Source organism: Alligator mississippiensis, chromosome 4 (assembly GCF_030867095.1).
Source record: "Alligator mississippiensis isolate rAllMis1 chromosome 4, rAllMis1, whole genome shotgun sequence".
In the NCBI taxonomy this organism is placed as follows: Eukaryota; Metazoa; Chordata; order Crocodylia; family Alligatoridae; genus Alligator; species Alligator mississippiensis.
Genome location: NC_081827.1, coordinates 48,974,429 through 48,992,432, shown reverse-complemented (window position 1 = coordinate 48,992,432; position 18,004 = coordinate 48,974,429). Strand labels below are relative to the sequence as shown.

The following is an 18,004-nucleotide window of genomic DNA, read 5'->3' as shown; positions in this document are numbered from 1 at the left end:
CTGCTCTCCTCCCACATGCAGTTCCAGGGGCATGTGCCCTCCTGGGAAGAGCCTGGCACAGCACCCCAGCCTGCAGCCCTCCCAGGGTACGCATAGCAGCAAGAGCTGGCCCCACCTCCCGTCCTGCACCCCACACCCATTCACAGTTTCCTATGCTTTGCTGCCTGCTGCAGGCCTGGGAGCAGCCAACGTGCTGTGCCCCTCCCCCCGCCCCTTCCCCTACAGACTTACTTTGCTGTGCTCTGGGCCTCTACTTGTCCCCACTCACCCCAGTCCCTGCTGCAGTGGCCTCAGGAGTACCACGGCATGGCACAGCCCAGGAGCTGGAGCGAGTGGGTACAAGTGGAGCCCCGGAGCCGATTGTATAAGAGTGAATTTACCTCGCATATAACGAATTTGGGGTATAAAAAGGGTCATCGCATAGGAGTGAAATTGCATATACGGAGCCCACATAAATCAAGGGAAACCTGTACTCATTTACAAGAGGGGTTCATGATGTCCTTTCTTGAACACTAGCAAATGCCTGCATATGTGAATGTGCACATACATTCTCTCACACCCAAGGTATTTTTTACAATATGCAATGATTTTCAAGAATGATTTTGGATGCCTACATTTTTGGGTCTCTAATTCCAAGACATTTTGAAGAGGGCTGCTTTTTAGAAAGTAACACACCCTTTAAGGCGTCTCAGGTTAAGGATCCAAAATCTCTAGTCACTTTTGAAAATCCTGGCCTAAAGGGCTATCTTGATTTTATAATAGCTAAATATATTTGACCTTTCCTTCAATCAGCTTAATTATGAGTCCCAGTTTGAAAAGTATACCTGTTAGTTACACTATATAAAGGGACTGAAAACAGATGTAACTAATAAGACTTTTATTAAATATATAGAAATCTATACAGAGATAAGAAATTACATAATATAAAATACAGCTGAATGAAACCCTTATTCTACTTTATTTATTTTCTCTTCTAAAATCAAACCTTTCAACCTGTTGTTTAATCTAGTTGAAAAATATAATCTTGCTTTAAAATAATTTGTAGGCACTTGGAATGTTTTCAGCAGACATCTTGTTCTTATTACAAGTGAGTCAGAAATGTTAGAACCGTACACTAAAATCTTTGCAGACTACATATTATACAAAAAAAATAATCTGTAGCAGGTGTGTTATATTTCTCAGATTATTAACTATATGCACATTTCCTGTAGGTTGAAAAGCAAGTTAAAAATCTGTACTATAACAATAGTGAGAGAATGATCCTCAAGTCTTACAAAGAGAATAAGAATTCTCTTCCAAGAGAGCTATTGCTGTGGCTGTTTACTTTCTTTGATGCCTTTTTTGGTACCTTGTCATTTTCCTTTCTCTTGGATTACTATATCTGCATCCTGTTACATTGACATTCATAACTAGCTGCTTTTGGGGCCTGAAGGAGATCATCATCACAAGAAATAAGACAACAGTTGCATAAAACAGAGGCTGAAGATGAATTTCCACTGTTATTATCAGGGAAAAGGGACTTTTACACCTAGGGTTCACTTTACTCAATTTCCTAATAATCCAGGCAAAGCCAAATGCAAAAGTCAGTGGCTGCTGTGTATCAGCCTCTTTCCCTTACAAAGTACTGAAAGGTATATTTTGAGAATTAGACAAGAAAAGCAGTTGGCTGCTAACTTTAATAACTGCACATTTTATTTTATGTATTTCTTGAGTAGTCTTTACTCTTATGACTGCATATAACATACTCAAATGATCTTGCTTTTAGAAATTTTCTGCACCTTGAATTCTGACTGTATTTCACAAACACAGATTATTAGACAAGCGTGGAGCCAAACATGCCGTCATTCATGCCAATGTATATCTGCAGTGGTTTCATTGATTTTACTAAAGATATATCACATTTGGGTCACATCTAGACCCATGTGACCTACTGTAGAATTTGGCCCAGGCTATTTATTTATTAAATGTCTCATAATGCCCTTGGTGATCAGCAAGAATGCTGAGGGGGCACTGTGGGCTGGTAGTGCCAAATGGACCTTTATCCGAATCAGAATCATAGAGAAGTAGGGCTGGAAGGGACCTTAATAGGTCATCTAGTCTAACCCTCTGCCTGAGGCAGTATTGTCCCTGTCCAAACCATCCCATATAAATCCTTTGTCTAACACAGTCAACTCTGGCACAACAGAAGACATAACATCCTAATCAGCTACGCATAAAGCAGGGGGACCATGGCAGTCAATGTCCTGTTGCTGCAAATATTGTTAAAAATACAGTCAAGATCCCAGGAAGAAAGCTGCATCCCTGCTACAAAGGAAGGCAAAACTCTCTACATTCTTTACCAATTTGATCACAGGGTAAAATTCCTTCCTGATCCCAAATATGCCAGTTGGTCTTAATAGAGGGGCAAGAACCTCTGGATTGAAGTCCTAGCAGGAGCACAGGCATATCCCTGGCACGATCTCTAGCCTTGGCTGCAGCCAACACCCAATGTCTCTGAGGAAGGCTTAAAAAAAAATCCTGACACATGTAGTAGCAGGTGGTGGGAGGGCAGGGGAAAGAAGTTCCTTCCCAGCCCCATGCAGCAACAAGCCAAGCCCAGAAGTTTGGAAAATACCCATAGTAGTATATAGGTATACCTTGACCTAGGAGGTCATCCCTGACCAATGCCTGTTTTAGTTGTAATTATTTTTTCTTTCCCCTTCTACAGGACGGGATACCAATGTTCTAGTATACATCAAAAGAAGGCTGGCAATGTGTGCAAGAAAGCTGGGGAGGACCAGAGAAGCAGTCAAAATGATGAGAGATGTGAGTTGACAGTTTAACGTAACTCTGTAGTTTGAAAACAGTAACATAGAAAGCAATTATTTTTTGCCTTCAGGTAAACACACAACCTTCTTGCATATAATACTTCTGATTGTTTTCCTAGGTGGAATGTGTATATAGATTGTGCTGAAAGACCATTATTGATGGTGCACAGTCAAGTACACAAAGGTTAGGAAATATCAGAATTAAAGCAGCCTTAACAATTTGAGCTCATCCGTATTTGTGTATGCAATTTACTGAAGTCTCTACTTAACTGAGCATATTTGTTCCAGGGAACCCCTGCTTTATTCACTACACAGAATGAGTTGCTTACTCAACGAAAAACTATACAATATTTTTTCTCTCTTTGATGAATGTGCCACACATGTGCTTTATTTTCCACACACCTTGCTCTGAAAATAGAATGATTAATTTCTTCTGGGGTTTTTCTGTGTTACTCATTATTTCTGAGGGCTTTGAAAACAATTCAGTATTAGTAGTTGAAAATTCATGGCACCCCTTCCTTATATAAAGACCTTTTATACATGTAGAGAGGTCAAAAGCGTCCATTAAGTGCACAGTTGGAAACACACAGGAGGAATACTTACTAATACTTCTTCCTTCATCCTTTTACTCTCTAGATGCCAGCAAGCCACTACTGAGAGCACAGGAGAGTTTTTATGGTCTCATCCGTTATGCAGAGTGCTTTAGTGGTCTCTGCATGTGAGGAGGAATGGTTGGAGGGAAAGCCCTGCTTAGCCTGAGCATCCTCAGGACCCAGTGGCCTTAGTCACACTCAGGGAGACAGAATATGCATGGTTCAGGCAGCCCAGCCCATAGGAGCTAGGAAGCTGGGCTAAAGCATGTATACTGAAAATGAAATCTTTGGAGTAATGGCTGTTAAGCTTTAAATAGTATAAACTATGGACAACAATATCTAGTTTCTAACAAGCATGTGACCAAAGGCATTTTCAGTGCCTTTACTGAAACCTTCAATCAATTTCATGAACAGATCAGAAATATGGCACTGTATTATGCATGTCCTCCTTGTTGGTTATACTGGGAAAGTATTTGTCAATGCTTGTCCTCATGGATGAGAAGGAAGTATATGGAATGTATTTGTATTGTGCATATTGCCACAATGTAGTGGAAGGATCCAGTGTTGCAACAAAAAGAATTTTCTGTGCGAAACAGAACAATATGCGAGACTCTTGGATTCCATCCTGTGGCTAATGTCATTTTCGAAGCATGAATTGTATACTGACAAATAAGGACCTCATGTGAACCACAAAAGATGCCAGAAAGGAAGCTGTGAAGTCCTCATTTATTTATCTTGTAAATATCAAGAAGGTGTAGAGACAGAACTGAACTTTAAGTCTGGGTGCCCTGCATTTTCCCCTTATGGCCATTAGGCCAGTTTGTAGAAAGTTGGTTTTGCCATTTTTACTCCCTGCTTATAGGGAAACTGAAGGCTGGGCCAGTCCTTTAATATGACTGAAACCATCTTAAGATCACAACCCCAGTGTATTGGCATCAAAAGGCAGGCCAACCCAACTTTTTAGCTGCTTTGGTCTGGCTGTGCCATACGGCAAGGTGGAAGTTTAGTTATTTATTTCATAGATTTCTAGGGTTGGAAGGGACCTGGCAGATCATTGGGTCCAACCCCCTGCTCCAGGCAGGAAAGAGTGCTGGGGTTAAGTAACCCCAGCCAGATGCCTATCCAATCTCTTCTTGAATACCTCCAAGGTAGGGGAAAGCACCACCTCCCTTGGAAGCCCATTCCTTATTTTGGCAACACTCACTGTAAATAATTTCTTCCTTATGTCCAATCTAAATCTATTCTCCTTCAGTTTGTGGCCATTATTTCTGGTAACCCTGAGGGGCTCCCTGGTAAACAGAGTGCCCCCTATTCCCTGCTGGCCCCCTCGACGAGTTTGTAGATAGCCACAAGATCACCTCTCAGCCTTCTCTTGCGGAGGCTGAAGAGATTCAGGTCCCCAAGTCTGTCTTCACAGGGTCTTACCTGCAGGCCTTCAACCATATGAGTAGCCCTTCTTTGAATCCTCTCAAGGTTATCTACATCCCTCTTGAAGTGCAGCACCCAAAACTGGACCCAGTACTCCATCTGTGGCCTCACCAATGCCACACAGAGGGGAATTATCACTTCCCTAGACCTGCTCATGATGCACCTGCTGATGCAAGAAAGAGTGCGGTTAACTTTGCTTATTGCTCATGTTCATTTTTGCGTCAGCCAGGACTCCAAGATCTCTTTCCACTGTTGTGGTGCTCAGAATGGTACCTCCCAGTCTATAGGTGTGTTGGAGATTCTTTCTCCCCAGGTGCAGCACCATGCATTTATCCATGTTAAATTGCATCCTATTCTGATCTGCCCACTTCCCCAGTCTGTCCAAATCTGCCTGAATTCACTCCCTGCCCTCCAGTGTGTTAACTGTACCCCATAGTTTAGTGTTGTCTGCAAATTTGGACAAGATGCTTTCAACACCTTCATCCAAATCACTGATGAAGATATTAAACAGCACTGGTCCAAGGACAGAGCCTTGGGGGACACCACTGCCCACATCCCTCTGGGGGGAAACTGACCCACCACTCTCTGGAGGCCCCTACTACACATTGCATATATGACACAATTAACTGGTCAGTTGTGCAATAAATTTAGACTTGCCACATGTGGAAAGTAATTATCACATAATGAACTGGTTAATTGCACAATAAATTTAGCCCAGCTACTCATGCAAAGTAATTATCACATAATAAAAATGATTATCCAGCTATAAGAAGAGCCAATCAACTATAAAGTTAGTGCTTAATAATGTGTAACAACTCTATAGCTGATTTCTATCCAGTTTTGATTTGAATGTGTAGCAGGGTCCTGAAAGGGATGAATTCAGTCTTGAGATCTCTTCATGAGAGATACAGATGGTATTTTTATGAGGAGGGTATAAAAACTTCTTATAATATTGATGGGTTATACGTGATTAATGGGGATAGAAGGGGATTTATTCATCCTGAAAGAGTATTAAGACTACATTGAAAGGGCACTTTTGAATTTGAATGTCGTGAGAGAGGGAGTGGAGGCCCTGTTTGTAGTTGAAAGATTGAAACCAGATTTTTCAAGATGAGGAACACAAAGAATATGAAGTGTCAAGAGGTGCATGACACCATCTGAGAAATATGATTAGCATGCAGTAAATCCTTGACACTTTGAGAAAATAAAAAAGGTAGAGGAAGATTAATTTATTGCACCTATGAGGCCATTGTGGTAATATTGCTGATGGGTTATTTTGTATTGTTTGAATTCTATGTAAACAAAGACCTGGTAAATGAACAATCATTGTTTTAAATAAGGTTTTGCGTTTAAATAAATACACAGATTGGTAGTGGAATGAATATGTTACATAACATTTAATTGAAAATACTTCTGTTGTATATTAAAAGGGAGGATTTGCTGGTCAGTTATTAATCTGTTGCTATGGACTGTTGAGTAAAACACTCTGCTGATATTAACTTGGAGACAATGTTGCATTGCAACTCATTTGAAGAACCTGAATTGTTTTGATGATGGTGTGCTGCTTTGATCTGGTTCGTTGACTTTATTAGAAATACTAAGACAGACAAATTACATAGAAGAGATGCATAATTAGATTATATACAGGTATTGCTTTATTTATACATCTGATGAAAGACTATTGTGTTTCTAATGTAGAAGCCAGCACCCTGTCATTTTTATGTACAGTGTGCTAAATGATCTCACTTAGGTTATCACACATCTGGAGCAACTCCACTGCAGTCCATGGAGGTATTCCGGATTTATTCCAGTCCATATAGAATAGGACCCCATGCACATAGGATATACAAAATGGCTCAGAAATCTTACCAGCCTTAATGACAGCTCAATCTGAAAAGCCTGTTGTTTGATTTGTAATGTTGCATGTGTAAAAAAAATTTAATAATGAGTGTTCTAAGGGAGTTAGTTTAATTTGGCAAGACGTGATATGATGGTGGCTGATCCTCTAAGGTGCTAAAATAAAGTCTTAGTGGTTCATGCTGCAGTTTTGCCTTTGTGCACTTCTGAACTCACAGACTAACAGAAAAATACACACATCAGACAAGTTGAACATTTTCTCATTTTGACTGCGTAATGATTGAATGATGTAGACACCTTTGACTGCCCACCCTGAATGACCAGGAAACCAACTGAATCAGCTGGAGGTGGCCTTTGGGTTTGAACTCCTACAGCTGGAATTGTAGTGAAATGCACTAACAGCTCTGCATTGTGCATGTGTACTTTTATACTAGGTGGTGAACACTGGTGCAGGGGTTACTAAGGGCATGAACTGGTATTCATTCCTACTGGGGGAAATTTCTGAGTCTGAGAGGGGACCAGAGCAGCCCCCAAAGCTCTCTGCCAGCTCCCTAGATCAGAATTCCCCAGCCTGAGGAGTAGGTGAGGGCTTTGCAGACTAGGAGGGGAGCATACAAGCATTCTTTCTTGTGAGAGACAAGGGAGATATTCTAAGTCAGGGGCGGGCAATTATTTTGGGTGGAGGGCTGCTTACTGAGTTTTGGCAAGCCATTGAGGGCTGCATGACAGGTAGCCAGGGGCAGATAAATATTAATTTTCTAAATTTTTTAGGGGCCCTGCAGGCTGGATAGAATTGCCTAGCGGGCTGCATGCAGCACATGGGCTGCATTTTGCCCACTCCTGTTCTAGGTGGACACCTGCAAGATCTTTCTCCCAGAGGTGGCATGTTTCTCCTAGCAGAATTTGACTGGCATTCAGGAATGTCTGAAAGCTAAAAATGAGGCGTACACCTGATGGAAGGGAGGGGCCATCACCAAGGAGGATTATACCTCTGTTGCTCGAGACTGTAGAGGGGCTGTTAGGAAGGCTAAGGTGGAGACGGAACTAGGACTAGTGATCAGGATCAAAGATAACAAGAAGTCCTTTTTTAAATTCATAGGGAGTAAAAAGAAGGCACCGGGTAACGTGGGGCCCCTGCAGGAGATGTTTGGCAATCTGGTGGTTGGACCAGATGATAAAGCTGACCTCTTTAACAAATTCTTTGCCTCCATTTTTCTGAGCAGGGACCAGGACATCTCCCTCACCGGGATTCTGGAAGGACTCAGGAGAGGCACAGCTAGGCCCAGGGTCAGAGAGGACCTAGTTAGGGAATTTCTGGTGGGGCTGGACGTGTTCAAATCAGCAGGTCCAGATGATCTCCATTCCAAGGTGCTGAGGTAATTGGCAGAGGTCATTGCAAGACCCCTGGCACGGCTTTACGAGCACTTGTGGTGCTCTGGCCAGGTGCCAGAGGACTGGCAAAGGGCCAGTGTGGGTCCCCGTTTTCAAAAAAGGGAGGAAGGAGGACCCAGGAAGCTATAGGCCCATTAGTCTTACCTTGGTCCTGGGGAAGCTCTTTGAGAAAATTATCCAGGAGCACATCTGCGAAGGATCAGCAGGGGAGATTATGCTTAGGGGCAACCAACATGGGTTCATTAGGGGCAGGTCCTGTCAGACCAGCCTGGTTGCCTTCTGCGACCAGGTCACAAAATCCTTGGACATAGGTGTCGCAGTGGATGTAGCCTTTCTGGACTTTAGGAAGGCCTTCGACACTGTCTCTCACCCCATTCTCATTAAAAAATTAGGTGACTGTGGCACTGATGCCTGCACAGTCAGATGGGTCGCAAATTGGCTAGAGGGCCACACCCAGAGAGTGGTGGTGGATGGGTCATTTTTGACCTGGAGGGATGTGGGCAATGGGGTTCCCTGGGGCTCGGTCCTCGGGCCTGCACTGTTCAACATCTTCATCAGTGACTTGGACGAGGGGGTGAAAAGCACCTTGTTCAAATTCACGGATGACACTAAGATGTGGGGAGAGGTGGGCATGCTAGAAGGGAGGGACAGGCTACAACTAGATCTGGACAGGTTACAGGGGTGGGCAGATGAGAATAGGATGGGTTTCAATACTGACAAGTGCAGGGTACTGCACCTAGGGAAAAAAACCAGCAGCATACCTACACGCTGGGGAACTCCCTTCTCGTCAGCACAGAGGCAGAAAAGGATCTTGGTGTCATTACTGATTCTAAGATGAACGTGGGCCGCCAATGTGAGGACACGGTCAGTAAGGCTAACGGCACCTTGTCATACATCCATAGATGCATCATGAGCAGGTCCAAGGAGGTGATCCTCCCCCTCTATGTGACATTGGTCAGGCCGCAGTTGGAGTACTGTGTCCAGTTCTGGGAGCTGCACTTCAGGAGGGATGTGGACAGCATTGAGAGGGTCCAAAGGAGGGCTACTCACATGGTCAGGGGGCAGCAGGGCAGGCCCTACGAGGAGAGGCTACAGGACCTTAACCTGTTCAGCCTCCACGAGAGAAGGCTAAGAGGGGATCTGGTGGCCATCTATAAACTTACCGGGGGGACCAGTGGAGAACAGGAGAGTCCCTGTTCCCCCGAGCACTACCAGGAGTAACTAGGAATAACAGCCACAAATTGACAGAAAGTAGGTTCAGACTAGACATCAGGAAGCACTACTTCAGTCAGGGCGGCTAGGATCTGCAACCAACTTCCAAGGGAAGTGGTGCTCGCTCCTACCCTGGGGTCTTCAAAAGGAAGCTAGATAATCACCTAGCCAGGGTCATTTTACCCCAGCATTCTTTCCTGCCCATGGCAGGGGGTCAGACTTGATGATCTGCTTAGGTCTCTTCCAAACCTACCAACTATGAAACTATGACTGAATGCTTGTATGATCCTAGTTTCTACTTGGAGAACAGCAACTTTCTCAATAGAAGCATAACGCCTGTACATGGCCTAAGGTGATTGAAAAATAAGAGTGAACCGACAGAGTGAGGTGAATCATCTCCTTTGACTGAGTCATTGAAGTTCATGAAGATGAATGATAGTTTAGAACTGGGCTGTCCAACTTGTAAGCACCAGGGGATGCATGCCACGGGGGCCACGCCAGTGGCTGCATACCGTACACACATGTGGACAGGTGCTCCTTACCCCTTTGCATTGCACACTGGCAAACTGGTGCTCCCTCACCCTGCTGCAGCCCCCACATGAGTGGTCAGGCACCTCGCTGTGCTGCACTGTGTGGGGGCAACTGCTCCCCATCCCCGCTGCAACCTTGTGCGAGCAAGCAGGTTCCTCCTCTGCACCATGTGCAGATGGATGGCTAGCCATTCCCCCATCAATCAACACCGTGCACATAGGCAGGCACTCCTTACTTGGATGTACCACACATGTTGGGGTGAGCACCCCCATACAGATCCCTGTCTCACCTGAAGCTCCCAGGTTCCCCTGTGGCAGTGTGCTGTACAGGAGCTCCAGACTGCTGGCTCACCCAGCACTACAGGCTGTGCTGCACCTCCCTCTGCCGGAGCTGGACCAGACAGTGGGAGGGAGGGGGAGCCCCAAACCCTGGCTGCTGCTGCAGTCAGAGCAAGGGGCAATAGCAGCCAGGTGGGAGCCTGGGGGTTGCATGTTAACCCCTTGTAGACCTGCAGGCCACCTGTTGGACAGCCTTGATTTAGAACATATCACTCAGGAAAGTGAATGTCATACATCTATCATTTAGGGATTAATTTCAAAGCTATCTGGATCCTAGGACAAGCTTTCCTTAGAAGGTGATTTATAATCATAAAAGGAGAGACAGCAGAAATCATGTCACTGCCATGACTGAGACAGACTGAAACAAGCCCAAGTACAGGCCCCATTCAGGAGATGAAACAAAACCAATCCCCTCCCCACCAGAACATTCGATTATCAGTACTGCCTCTTCCTAGAGGTTCTAATTTGCAGCTCTTCTGTGCAGATGCAAGGCTCTTTCTTGCTTCAGACTCTTAAAATGTGGCATGGTTCCTCCACAAATGTCTGCTGTACCATTTCTGCCCCTTTCCTCTAAAATAGAAAATCCATATGTGAAAGGACATAAAGACCATGTGTTATGTCTTCTGGGAGAAACTACCCAGCTCTTGTGGCTCCTTGAAAGTCTCTCCTTTTCCTAAAGAAAATCAGTTCCTGAGCTTGGCAAGGCAGATTACATTTCCAGGAGCTATAGGGACTGTAGTATCTTTCATTTCTGAGGGAGGAGGGCAGCTCCTGTTCACCCTCCACTTTTGAACACTGATCTCAGATCCAGAACATGGGCAGGCATCAAAGCCTTCCTCACAACCCCCAGCCTGCCCTTTTCAGACCACTTGGCTAGCCCATTACAGCAACAAGTACTTCTTACAGCAGCACTAAAGGGGGAGTGCTGGCCCTGGAGGCTACCTTTTTGTCCTTAAAGGGCAAGTATGTCTTATGAGATTGACATTTTCTAATTTTAACTTTCTTTTCTCCAGTTGCGTCAAAGTAAAATGAATATGATAAACTATATGAATGATGCTGTATGAAAAAATGTTTGTATGGGTGCAAGTTTAGGGCTAGGTTTGGAGTAAAATCAGAACCCTTCTAAACTTTCATTACATCTGGAAGTGAATGAAAACAAAATACATTTTATGGTTACAAAATATTCATATTTTTTTTAACCTCTGGCCTATCTCAGAATTCTTGAAAGTTCTGGTTTTGGGTCCTGAAGTTCTTCAGTGAGGACTTGGAGCAGATAAGTTTTTAGTAACTTTTCAGTAAATGTCTTCTAGCAAATGGAACTAGACCTCATTGGCCCTAGAGGCCCCTTCTAGTGTTCCCAGGTTTGTATCTAGGACCAGTCCGAGCATCAAGGAGTTCACACTTTTGAAATTATGGTACCTACAGCTGGACCCAGGAGTTCAGCTTTTAGGGACCTAGTTCTGAAAATGTTGCATACATGTATATTTTACTGAAGTGTGTAGCGACCATATTAGGGATGCATGTATTGATGCGTGTCTGCAGGCACCAGACAACCTTAATGACTTAAAGCAGCTTACATTCTTAGGGAAGTGTGTGCCACTAGGTGTCTGTGATGATTTGCTTTAAACACTTAAGTTGCCCTAAATATTTAAGGTGATTTAAAAGGCTGGGTTGTCTGAAGGCTTGAAAATGGTACCATACTATCTTAAGAAGTTTTGAATAGCATTGGTCATATGCTTTAATTTCTCCCTCTCCTTCCATTCAAGATTCAAACCATTTGCTAGCATCTACTGCAAAGTGGTATTCATGGGCCTTGTTGCATGTTCCACTTTGAGCTGCTCAAATGTCAATCTGTGTTGTTATTACCTTGAGTTTGGAGCAGTCACACCTTAAAGCTAAAAACCTTTTCTGGCTGTCCTCCACCTTCACAGCTGTGACTTGCCACTAGAGGGCTGGCTAGCAAGGGACCTGCCTAGGAGCTACAGCTATGAGTTGCCATTACAGCACTGGTGAGCCAGGACAGGTTTCTACCCCTGTTCTAGTTTGTGGGGAGGGTGAAAGATGGGTTGAGGGGGGGTGGGTATATGAAGTTGGAAGGCAGAGAGTTAATGGGGCGAGGGGGTAATGAAATGGGAGGTGGAAAGGAAATGGGGGTGGGGAAAGTGTGGTGAAATGATGGAAGTCAGCCACTGAAAGATAAAATAAAAAGGAATTAAAAAAAAAATTAAAAGATAAATAGAGGAACTGCATTATAGAAGATCTAAACACCTTCCACAAAGGTGGGCCCTGCAGTTGAGGCTGGTTCCCTGGAGTCATGCATACCAGTGACGAGAGCCATCTGCCTCCACAGTTCCTCTCGCTGGCCCTGGGATTGTGGGAGAAGTCATAGGGGTGAGATGGCCTGAAAAGTGCAGCTCCATCCACACATCCACCTGCCTGCCTATAGCAAAATGCACTGCTCAGTGTGGGAGTGGGCAGCACAGTCACGCTGGAGGACAGGGAAGGGCAGCAATGGCAGCAGTCCCCGGAGGAGCAGCTGGGGACACCACTGGTCTGAGAGATGCTGCAGCAGGCACAGGGAAGATGGATGGAAGGAGGAGAGTATTAAGCTTCTTACGCATGGGCTGTGTATCATGGTGCCTCTCAAGGGGTCCTGCACCACCCTGGCTGAGAATCACTTGATGTTTGCCTCTTGTTTACCAAAAAAAAGTCTAAACATTTGTTTGACCTCTGTAAGCCCTTTTTCTCCAGGAACTTGTGATAGAATAAACTTACAGTGGCACAGAAACAGCTTCTTCAAAATAAATTAGTATTTGTTTGCTGAAGGTCTGCTGTGATACCGTCTGTGGACCAACCTTGTTCTGCTCCTGCTCCAGGTCCAACCCCTTACTATCTTGTCTGTCATACCTTGATGTTCCCTTTCTGTTGATTGGGCCCCTGAGTCCTGGAGTGGGCTTCTTGGTGCCTATCAGACCCACTCAGTCTCTGGCCTCTGGGCCCTACACCCACCACCAGACCCTTGCTTGCTTTTCTGCTAGTGGTTCACGTACCCAGTAAAACTACTTATGCCCAGTGGGCACAAGCCAACATCAGTGGTCACAACTCACAACCCTAGTGGACCAAACTCAAGCCTTCAGGGTTCCAGTCATGGTCTCCTTTCCCTGCTGTAGCCATGCCCATGGTGTCACTTGATTATTAGGGCTGTGCGAAATTTCAGCAGCCATTTCTTATTGGAGGTGTTTCGGACGGTTTTGGCACCCGAAACACCAAATCTGAATAGAAACAGAAGGTTCTGAAACAGCTCTGAAATGAATTGTAAGGCTCCAAAATGTTTCCGAAATGTTTCAGAGAATTTTGGAGTTTTAGGGCCGAGCTTGCAGGGAAACAAAAACTAAGAAGAGTGAGCGGAAAGAGAGGGGGAAGGACTGTTCTGATATTGACATCTAGCTCCCAGTTTGATTCCCCAGCTCTCTGATCATTTCTCCTGTTCTTCCCAGGGGGCGCAGGCTCCCAGATCTGCACGCAGGGTTTCAGCAAGCTGTCACTGCAAGCTGGGGCCAGCAACAGCTGCTTGGCACAGCCTGTGCTGTCATTGGCCCCAGCCTGCAGCAGCAGCCTGCTAAAGCCCAGCACGCAGAACTGGGGGCCTGCTCCCCCTGGGAAGAGCTAGGGGAATGTGAACAGACAGTTGGGGAATTGAATGGGGGGCTAGGGAATCCCTGCCGCGCGACCTGGCTTCACAGGGAGCAGAGATCCGCACCAGGGCCTCCTCCCTGCTGCTGCTTGCTCTGTGCAGCCCCGGATCTCTGCTCCCTGCAGAGCCAGGTTGCACGGTAGGGACCAGCAGGCTTGCTCGCTGCCTTACGCTGCTTCCCTGCCCTGCGACCTGGCATGACGGATCAGAGATCCATGCAGCGGTCTCCTCACCTGCACAGAAGGCAGCAGCCCTCCCCCTTCCCTGGATGAGCCACCCACGGCCCCGTCCTGCTTCCCACTGGGGTGCCAAGCCCCACCTGGCTGGGTAGGGCTATGCAAAGCTTCCCTTGCAGTCTGTTCAAAACAGATTCAGCTGAAACGAAACAGGGCAGTGATCCAAAACACTGAAATGAATCACTGTCCTCCAAAACAGCCAAATCCGAAACCAAATCGAAACACAGCTGTTTTGCGTGGCCCTATTGATTATCCTTCACTGTCCTGTGCAGGCTTCGGCCCTCTTGGCTTTGGCTCACAGGTTACTCTGGCTGTAGGCCTCTAGCCTGGACCCACTTACTCTGGCCCAGCTTCTCAGCCTTAGTCTTTATCTTTTATGGGGTCAGGCTTTAGTCTGCCCCAGTCTCCCTCTTTTCCTCTCACTCTCGCTACAGTGCCCTCTTCCTGGCAGGGCCAAACCTGGAGTGTCTCTCTGCTGCCCCTGCATGGCCTCATAACCATCCCTACAGCCGCTCTCTACTGGATGTTACAATCCTGACTGCAACAAAAAAAGAAAAGAAAAGGCAGCCCGTCCATATCTTCACAATACAAGGAATAAACCTGAACTAAAATCCTACCCATCCTGGGTGAATTGAGAATACAAAAAAAGGCTTCTTTGCATGCCTGCAGACTCTTCTTCCTGTGATTTCTGTCTCTACAATAGCCTGCCTAGGGGCTCCTCATCCTTCTCCAACTAGGGCTTAAGTGACCATGCTGGCCGGAGAGCAAGTCTCTTATATCCATAACTCCCTCCTCTTCTGGCCAGCCTGTCCAGTCACTTGGAATGAATACAGTGGTCCCCCATTTGCACTTTCAGCCCTGCTGAGATTCACTACACCTGTGGCAGGGCAGTTAGTGATTGCAGAGGGTCTGTCTCCTTTTTCCCTATGGCTGCTTGCCTCCAAGGGATTTTCCCTAGTGGCATTATTGCCTGCATTCTTATCCCTTTGGGCCACAAAGGCCCTCACAGTTTTTGCTTGTCTCCCCAGCCTTCTCCCAATAAGAGGGCAAGGGTTCCCTGTTACAGGAATGCAGCATTTAAAAAACTGTATTAAAACTGAATTTTTCTTTACGTATAATGTGTGTAAGCATAATATAGCTGTTCATAGTCTAGATAAACCATTCTGGACCTCTCTGCTGATCTTCACTCCGGCAGAGCCCTCACATAGCTGTATGTGCATCTTTTTGCCTACTATAACAGCCCTTTTTTTCTGTCCCTTTCTGCCAGTTACTTTTGGTCTTTATCTTCCCAGCCTTGGCAATATAGTGGTGTAACTGCTAGTATCAGTCAGGTAGCTTCTTTATAGCTAGTAATTTAGCTTACAGCTTGTGTGTGTTGGAACTCACCTTACTTAAAGAGCCTTCTACATGTTATATCTATTGCGCGATTACTTAATATCACAATAAATTTAGACTGGCTACACATGCAAGTTAACAATTGCACCTTAAAAATGTCCAACCAACTACAAAATTACTGCACAGAAATGTGTAATAACTTTATACATGGTTTCTATCCAGCTTTAATTTGCATGTATAGGCAATCTGCTGCTGGGAGACCGTAGCTGCTGTAATCTGCCAGCCATTGCAATCTCCCAGCTGTGGAGTACTCCATGCATCCCCACGGCTGGGACACCACAGCAGCACCTCACAGCTGCCGGGGCTCTGTCCTGGCTAACCATGAGGTGCAGCTGGGACCAGGAGTCCTGCACCCGATGCTGCTCTCTCTCCTAGCTGTGCCGCATACACAGCTGAGACCAAGAATCCACACACCTGACAGGACTCCTGACAGGTGTTAGACTCTCAGTTCTGGCCGTACATGTGGCGCAGCCAGGACCAAAACTCCCATCAGGCATAGGACTCGGTCCCAGCTGCACATGGCCTCTGTGGCTAGGAGCTTCCTCAGCAAGGGGGGCTCTCAGCTGTGGGATCCTGCTTCTTGTTGATGCAGGGGGAGTCCAGGATCAGGGTCTGCCTACACTGGCAATAACGTGCGATTGAATCTAATGTGCGATCCTACAATAGTGTCTCCTGCCGTGTATGTGTAGCATGGCAGGAGGTGTGATTATGAATCACACGTTAGATTTAGTTGCACCTTTACCTGTACGTGTAGAGGGGCCTAACTCCCCTCTTTGCTTTTTCTGGTTGGTTCATCTAATGACCCCTTTTGATGTCTTCCCATAGCAAGTGATCCATCATAAGCTAACAGAAATATGTACAGAATTCACAGATACTAGGATAATTGACATATATACTCTAAGTATTATAGTACCAATAGAGTAGTGCAATTCCCAGACAGATTTACAGATACCAGTAAAAGGAACAGGTATACTAAAATCTGAGATGTAATTCCAGAGTCTGCATTGAGTTTCTCTGTTTTGTTTTGTTATATTTTGTTTTTTAATTAAACCAGATCTTTAAAAGTATCTTAGCATTCATGAATTCATTTGAATATGGCAGGCTAAATGTTTGTTGTTTTGTTGGAAGCAATAAACAATGAATAGCTGCATATTGTCCGTTGCAAAAAATAGGAGTTCAAATAGAGACTTTTGAGAATAAATGCATCAACACCGGAATATACAAAAGCTCATTCATCCACTTCCATTTTCCTCTGGGTCCCAAGGACTAGATATGGGGCATAAACTGTAGCTTAAAATTGTTTTCTTCATAAATAATATATCATAGCTAATTGATGCATAAAGATGATATCATCACGGGGAGAATAATGACCACAAAATCTATGGCTACTTTCCTTGAGAATGTGAGAAAGTGTCTCTCAACGCAGAAAAACTGATGAGTGAAATATTCTTAGGGAAGGGTGTCCTCCTGCAGTAACCCAACCTTGCAGAGGTTGTTCTTTAGTAAATTGGCAGGGGGGAGGGATTTCAATGTGCAGAAAGGTATTTTTTTATTAATTGGCATCCTAAAATATCATAAAAAATCATTGAAACTACCCCCTGTAATATGTTAATGTGAATCCAGAAATATGATGCTGAGGAGTAAGAAGATATCCATTAATATAAACTTTGTTTCTAGAATTTCTGTCAATTTTTAGTTCTAACATACAGATTACATATTTAAGGTATCTTTAAAATAATCATTAATTATCAGGCAAAACAACAACAGTGTATGTATATTTACAGTGCAATTACTGAATGTCCTAATGAAAACAATTTCACTTTTTCTGAATGCCTACCTTTCCCCCCAAACATCCAAAGCAACTGGCATAATATGAACTAATGCACTATTTTAATTTCACCACCAGAATTCATTTTTGATTAGTGCAAATTCCAAAGAGGATCCAAAATTAATTAATATTTACTAGAACAATATATATTTGTATATCGTAGTGTCTTAACCATGATACATCTTAATACTCTATAATTTACTACTCTATACTAAGCCAGTTCTTACTAAACATCCTTCACACTGCCCTAGTGGGAGTGCAGAAGTCCATGCCACTGCCTCAGCACCTCACCTTGGCAGCGTTGGGGTTATGGCACTCCCAGTGGTAACGGCGGCAGCACCAGGCCTCCCTGCCCCATCCCACCTTCCCATGCTGAGTCGTGCCCACTGGGTCATGGAGGCAGCTCCTGCCCAGTGCCCCACTCCCTCCTTCACCGTGCAGGCTTAGCATGAGATGCTGTCACCATCTCAGTCTACGCACAAGTTTTGCCCCCCTACGTGTCACCTATGCCCCCCTGCACACCCACATGTCACTTATGCCCCCGCAATAGCTGATCTCTACCACACTGCCTGGTTGCATTGCCGGCTATAAGAATATATGTGTGTGCACATTCATGTGGCACCCCCTATCTCTGATTATCCTCCTCCCGCTCCCCCCAGCCCTAAGCAACCTTTTGCAGGCTGGAACTCTGCC

At 45.1% G+C, this 18,004-nt stretch overlaps 1 protein-coding gene across 9 annotated transcripts in view; it reads left to right on the top strand.

Annotated features, from left to right (window-relative positions):
* ST7 (suppression of tumorigenicity 7) overlaps positions 1-18,004 on the top strand; it is a 216,341-nt gene that overhangs the window by 141,296 nt on the left and 57,041 nt on the right. For all 9 annotated transcript variants that reach the window (XM_059725946.1, XM_019492154.2, XM_019492151.2 and 6 more), the window contains one exon: positions 2,708-2,805. In XM_059725946.1, the coding sequence (XP_059581929.1) occupies positions 2,708-2,805 (98 nt within the window). The remainder of the gene's footprint in view (positions 1-2,707; positions 2,806-18,004) is intronic.